This window comes from Atta cephalotes, assembly GCF_000143395.1.
Source record: "Atta cephalotes unplaced genomic scaffold scaffold00013, whole genome shotgun sequence".
Lineage (NCBI taxonomy): Eukaryota > Metazoa > Arthropoda > Insecta > Hymenoptera > Formicidae > Atta > Atta cephalotes.
The window spans coordinates 5,928,515-5,935,896 of NW_012130077.1; the positions used below are offsets into that span (position 1 = coordinate 5,928,515).

Here is a 7,382-nt window from a genome sequence, read left to right on the forward strand (position 1 = left end):
TATATATATATATATATATATATATATATACATATATATATTTTATGAACAATTTTTTTTAAGCCGCGGATTAAATATAATACTTACTTTTCTTCTTCTTCTTCTATATCTGAATAGTCCAGATCCTGATGCAATTTATTCCTCTTAGTAAACAAGCTTAACAAGCGTAGAAATCAGTAATCATAGAGACTATAGCACGTAGAAAGACTTAAGATTCAGAGAGAATTAAGCCAGTGGCATACGATACTTGTTTTTCTGCTGGATTACTAATTGAATTAGAATTTTGTCACCGGCTATAGTGCTAGTACTACAGCATCGCAGCCAATTTTAGAATTTTACGATGGTAAAATTCTAATCCAGCAGAAAAACAAGCATCGTGTGCCACTGGCTTTAAGGACTCTGCACAATAAAAGGAACATGAACAGAAAACAGAGAATAAGAATTTCTACCTATTAAAAACTGTGTATTTCACAATATATGATTTCTGATAGGTTGAAATTCTTATGTCCGTATTCATAGTTAGGCCTTATATTTAAGGCTTTCTTAAATTTCTCTTCAGACCCTACGAATTATTTCATTGGCTATTGAGCATCTAAAGATAAATTTAGGAAGGCCTTGTACAAAGTCTGATTATAAATACAAGCATTATTCTCTGTTTTCCGTTCTTTATTCCTTTTAGTGCGGAGCCCTTTAAGAGTGAATATAAAGAGAGTGGCGTGCATGTGCCTAAAGCTGCATTTGATGCTGACTCTCTACACTCGATACTCGATTTGAGCGGTAAAACAGGTAATCAAAATTAACAAACATCAATTTTGATCACGTGATCTGTATTGACACTGAAAATGAGCGAAAATTAGAGATTCTGCACAATAAAAGGAATAGGAAACAGAGAATAAGAATTTCAACCTATCAGAAATCATGTATTGTGGAATACATAGTTGTGATTAAAATTCTTATTCTCTGTTTTCTGTTCCTTTTATTATGCGGAGCCTCTCAAGCGTCAACATGAAACAGCAGCCTAAAGGTAAATTTTCGTGCATTTAGGCTACGTTCCAAAACTTCCTCTCTGAAGAAAATTTTACTTGAATATAGTACACATAACGTATACTGTAACATATAGAATAAAATCTTCCTCGAAGAGGAATGTTTTGGAACAAGTAGGGTATTAACTTGACGGGTATTAACTTTCTATTGAATAATCTTAATTTTAGCGATTCATGTGAACATATATACAATATGTGTATTTAATTAATTATTTTGATGCATATTGTATCAATTTAGTACATTCTTTGAATACATCGCTTAAAATAATTTAATAGAAATTAAGTTATTAATTAGTACGTGTTTTAAGTGCATGTAAACAAGGCAAATAAGAGCTTAATTTTGCGTTTTCGCGTAAGAAAAAGTAGATGCTTTTATTGGATATCGCATGTCGCATGCGACGAACATCGCTGATGTGCCAGAGGCATAAAGCATTAAAGTGCTTTAGCGAAGAGCGTTGAACGCTGGCTTGTTTACGGCAGAGTGGTGAGTGTGGGGAGGGTGCATTCGTATGCATCAAGCATCAAGCAGTGGAAGCAGTACCAATCAGTCGATATGAGCAGTGGTGTAAAAAAATATTTTTTACGCCACTGTAAAAGTTGCCTTGTTGATTGATTGCTGACGCTTGCATGTGAATGCACCTTTATGCCTAATTCACACTGGAGCAGCAATCAATCAATCAATAAGACGATATTTACATTGAGGTAAATATCGCCTTGATTGTTGCTTCGCTGCTTGATGCTTGCTGCGTCCATTAACCAGCGAAGCTTCATGAAATTGTATATACCAGCAGATTTATTCTGTAACTCTTAACGCAAATTTCGTTATCATTATAATGCCATTGCGCAGCTTTTTTACCATGATGAAAGAACTGCGCAATAGCATTATAAAGAGTTACAGAATAAGCCTGCTGGCTTATTTTAATATGTTCATTGGCTACATGACTATTTGCTATTGCATTATATTTTGCCACGGCAAGCATTTCCTTGTCCAGAATGTGCAGAAGTCTTAAGTCATAAGAAATTAACCAATCATAATCAATTATTTTTTTCATATTCAATTGTGATTGGCCAATTTCTTACGGCTTACGACTTTCGTCGTAAAACTGAAGCGCTGAAAGCATCAAACTGAACGTTGAATCATTGTAATCAATAGTGTATCTTAAAACATCTTGAAATAAGGTGAAAATTACAAAAGTGATCAAATTAGCTGTGTGTTAACTAATGAAATATTTTACGTGTATTTGTTCATTTTTCACTTCATTTTCAATCGATTCCCTAGTTGCGCAATGCACCGTGTACGACGCACAACGTATATATGCCATGGCATGCATATGTACATACGTATATACCTGCGTAATCGGCCCATCCGATGGATGATGCGGTAAAGCATTGAATGAGGAATTTTGAGCGGAAAGCTTTATATAAGGAAATTGTATTCTCATAAGGAAATAATATCGAGGGTTCATTCGCGAGGAATGAGTTGATGACAGCGAGGGAGTGCAACGGGTAAGCTGCAATGCAACTGGACGGTTACGGCTACCACCGATCGACGATATCAAACGCAGGTCAAACAAAATGGCCGCTCGCTCGATAGCGTTTGGCGGTATTGTACCGTTGTTTACTAGCTAGGAAGACGATTGCTTCGAAGTACGCTTATCGATTTCTCGCTGCCGCTTTCGTTATTCGTTACTCGTTACTTACTTCGCGTCTCAACAACGTAAAGTGATACAACGATATTCGACTCGATCGTAATATTACTCAATCGCCAAATTTCCGCCTCATTTCCGCTTCGTTTTTATGTACAGAAGAACGGTATCGTTGCAGTGTTAGTACTGGTTTTTACTTTTTACGGCATGGACGCCGTGGACAGGTGAATTTTGATGCGGGAGCATAACGTGTTTCCACCGATATGGCTGTGCAGTGCCCGAAAATGCATACAACATTGTAATGCTATTGATGCTATCAACAAGCTCAATTTCGTGAAACTTTTGGGGAACATTTGTACAATTACGCGTCCAGGTAATCGTAACCTTACATTCCCTAGGAAGAGAATTAGATTCCAAAAAGATTCATCTTTCGAGAAAAATTTTACTCATTGTAATGTGCTATACATATACTGTAGTATTAGTCTGAAGTAAAATTTTCTTCAGAAAGGATATTTTGGAATATAGCCCTATTGAATCATCTAAAACTGATATGCACTGCCAATATTGAAAATCTATAAAATGCAAAATACAAATTCTGAATACATGTTAATATATTGGGTTGTCAGAAAAGTTCGTGCCAATTTTGAAGGAAAATTGAAACGCAGAAGATTTAAATTTTAGTATACATTTATTAAATTTAAATCTTTTGTGGCACGAACTTTCCGGACAACGCAATACATTGGAATATATAACTTTATTGAGTACATCTTTAATAGTGAATCAAAATTAGTAAATTCTTTCCCTATCAGTCAATGATTCAATGAATCGTGCTAGATTAATTAATTGTAACTTTGGTAAAACTTTTGAATGAATGAATGTATTCAGATACGACAATGAGTAAACGATCTAATTTGTATCTTTGATTGAAGTAGGTCCATAATAAATCTGGAATAACATGTATTTGTTAAGCTGTTATGTCAATTCATTGTAATACTAGAAGCATTTATTGTGTTACTAAAATCCTTTATGGAAAAGATGAAAGTATATATATGTACAAAAAAAATTTGTTTTTCAGGCAAACAGAATGTCTAGTTCATATGTCATTGAACCCCAGGAAAGCAATTCTGAGAAAAAGGATGATACATTAATCATTGTTGTCAATGATGATGGGATAATATCTGTTGATCAAGCAACTCTACAAAATTTGATAAGTAAGCAATTGCAAACAAGTTAGTAAAGTAAAACATATAATAATGTCTTATGAAGGATTGACGTAAATGAATAATATCGCATGACGTGCAATAATAACTGAATCGTCATTTCAGTGAATCAATCAAGTGCTAATGTTAGTGTGGTACGATTAGGACAAGCTGATACAGATACTGAAAATGGAGATATAACCTTAACAGTAGATCCACCGACATTTGCTCATTCTACAGCAGGCTCGGTAAGCACAAATGTCAGTACCGATCCAGGTGGATTAGTAGATCCTTTTATGGAGATGGATCCAGAACAGTTGGAAAGATTAGAAACAGCTCTGCAAAGTGAAGAGGCAAAGCAGATACTTGGAGAAAATGTTACTGCAATGCTTGGTACTTTGTATATTTATATATATATGTATTAATTTTTTTTCGTAAAGTCCTTTTTTATTCCAGTCTTATATTATAATTGCAATGGTGAAAAAATTTTTGTCTACATTATCAACTTTTGCAAATTTTATTATTAGTATCAATACAAAGCTTGAGATATTACACAACTTATTTTTTATTTCTGATTTTATAGTTAATTTATGCAACTTCTGTATGTATTAATTCTTTTTAGATATGTTATCAATAGAAGAGATACAAAATACGATGCGATATAATATACAGTTGGACCATTGTTACACAAGCAGATTGTCACCCAACGATCCTGTGCCAAGGGATCCCTTACCAATTATTGATGATTTATCTGAATCCAATGATATACAATATATACATCAATCATCCTCTCCTCGAACTATTGTTATGTCACCGCCCATTAATGACATGAACAATGTTGGGATTAAGAATATAAATGTAATTATTACATATATTTATAATAAATAATATTGTTACTAATTATTTAATTCCTGCATTATAGATATCGTTGCAAAGCAAACAGATGAATAGATCAATACGTAAAACGATTGTATCTACACCGTCAAATACAACTGGACCTTCTAGAACCAATACAAGCATTATTGGAACTCCTAAATTGTCAGGGCATTCAGTGTCGAGAAGTATAACGAATGCTCATCAAGGAATAACTAAATGTATCATTTCAATAATTATTTTTTAACTATACCAACTATATTTCTTTATATTAATATAATAACGGCAAAATATTACTATAATCATGTTTACAGTACAAACCAAAAGTAACAAAGAAGAAGAAGAAAATGATATCACAGAATCGTCTACAGAATCTTCGGAATCAGAACCATCTGATAATGATAACGATTCAGATTTTGGTCTTCGTAAGAGAAGTAATGCTAGAGCTCGAGGAGGACGAAAAGGTCTTACTACAAGAGGTGGTAGCATGACAGCTGCTGCTCGAAGGAGAGGTCAAAATAAGCAATTGGATATGGAACAAGTGCGGCGATTGGATATGGAGATGGCTGCTGCTGTTAATGCAATGAAAACGCCTGAAAAAGACGACAAATCGGGTGCGTAATTAGTTTATTGGAAAATATTTGATTTTCTAACCGAAGAAAATAATATTATTTTTCAATTATTAGAGAGATTTAGCCCTACTAAGAATAAGAGACAAGTCAAGACACTCTGTGGAAAGAAAAAGGAAGAATTGCAGCTTACAGAAGTGTCTTCATCTGTGCTTCAAGAATCGCCACCAGCATATGAGAAAATATTACAAACAACAAATCAAGTGAAAGCAAATTTAATTAATACCAATATGATTAAGGGTGATATGATATTGACCAAACCTGGTCAAGGAAGAAGCAATCAGAAAGTTACTTTTATTCAAAAACAAGTTCCGATGAAACCGAATGAATTAAAAAATGTCGGTCTTAAAAAGACCCTATTGATTTCTAAGGAAAAGTTTGTAAACTCAGCAGGTGCAAAATTTTTTACGACCAAAGATGGGAAATTGCTACAACTACCAATAGCGTCTAAAACGGTAAGTTCGAATGCGCAGGTTTCTCCAGTAAAGGCAGTATTGACGCAACAACTCGCGTCACAACAATCTATGACACAACAACAAAGTGCAAACCAAAGCTCGCTAATACAGCAACAATCGAAAACAATTTTTTCTATCGGCAACACGCCGATAAAAATCAAGCCTAGTGATATAAAGAGGGAAAAGAGAAAGTCTGACACCAGTATAGAATCAATTTTGAAAGCGGAAGAAAATTCCGCAAAATCTATAGAGATCAAGACATTAGATAGTTAGTATTTCTTTACTTCGTTACTTAAAAACAAATCAAAATGAGTTTTACACATTAAATTATATTTCTAAAATATTTTTTACAGATGCGAAGAAGCTTAAAAGAGATAATCGAAAGGCTCCGGGCGATACTCTAGGTCCCGCACTTTTCTCAACACCAGATATAATTCGACGTGTGAGTTCAAATAATGACGGGAAAGTTGTAGATAATGCTGCAACAACTATGACTCTGCCTACGTCTTTTGCAACAGCAATATCTACATCTGAATCGCCAACTGGTTATATTTCCACAGCCGTTTCATTAAATATTGGCATCTCTGCTGCTTCAAATGTTGTGCAGAATACTTCTAATCTTTCTAAGAAGACAATATTTAATACATCTGAACAGTCTATTCAGCCAGAATCACAATTGAATCTCGATGGAAGTAACAGTAATAATATGCCAGGAAGTGAAAATGAACAAAAATCAGAAACTAAGACGCCTTCGACTGAAGAATTGCAACCATCGTTAGATACAGGTAAAATTAAGCCTTATATTAAATTGATTTTGTAATATCGTTTTCTCAATATCAATTTGTTATTTATTTTCAAATAATTTTTAAAAACTATTGTTTATTATTTCTGTTCATATTTTGGATATTTACAATGGAGAATTTCTTGTATATATTATTATTGTTCTATTTTCTCTTATTTTTATAAATACTAATGCTATTGTTAATAAGTGTATTGCATATTTTGTACTTTTTTCGTTCAATTCCTTAATTTGCTCATATTGTTTATCATTATAATTTTATTAATAAAAATTTTGTTCTTTATGTTGTCAAATCATGTAATATACTCGTATTATATTATTGATTATAATGTATATGTAATATATGAATTTTATATTTTACATTGCTGTCTCTAGCATCATACTGTTTCATTAGAGAGTATTATTTAATTTATGATATTGCTCCTTTTATCCTCTCCTCTACTGATATATTTTAAATTATGTTGTCTAAAGTAATAAAAATTTTATTTTCAAAATATCCTCTACTGATAAAAATATATGCGTGTATCTTTCTCTTTATAATGATAAATGTGTTCCCCCATCTATAATTTAAATTTACCTTACTTCAGGATTTTTTCATCTTGTATGGATCCATTTTCAAAACATCTCTTCTCCTCTACCTCCCTTTGTCTTTTTTTTCTTCTTTCCTCTCTAGTCTCTTCTTTCCATTCCTTCCCTTTTTTTTCTGCTTCTTCCTCTCTCTCTCTCTCNTNTCTNNNT

At 33.2% G+C, this 7,382-nt stretch overlaps 1 protein-coding gene across 1 annotated transcript in view; it reads left to right on the plus strand.

The window, feature by feature from the left end:
* The first annotated feature begins 3,773 nt into the window (after positions 1-3,773).
* Positions 3,774-7,382, plus strand: part of LOC105617731 — a 22,097-nt gene continuing 18,488 nt past the window's right edge. The window contains exons 1-8 of the mRNA XM_012199284.1: positions 3,774-3,900; positions 4,015-4,281; positions 4,511-4,746; positions 4,811-4,982; positions 5,076-5,375; positions 5,448-6,113; positions 6,199-6,630; positions 7,232-7,245. Of these exons, the coding sequence (XP_012054674.1) occupies positions 3,774-3,900; positions 4,015-4,281; positions 4,511-4,746; positions 4,811-4,982; positions 5,076-5,375; positions 5,448-6,113; positions 6,199-6,630; positions 7,232-7,245 (2,214 nt within the window). The remainder of the gene's footprint in view (positions 3,901-4,014; positions 4,282-4,510; positions 4,747-4,810; positions 4,983-5,075; positions 5,376-5,447; positions 6,114-6,198; positions 6,631-7,231; positions 7,246-7,382) is intronic.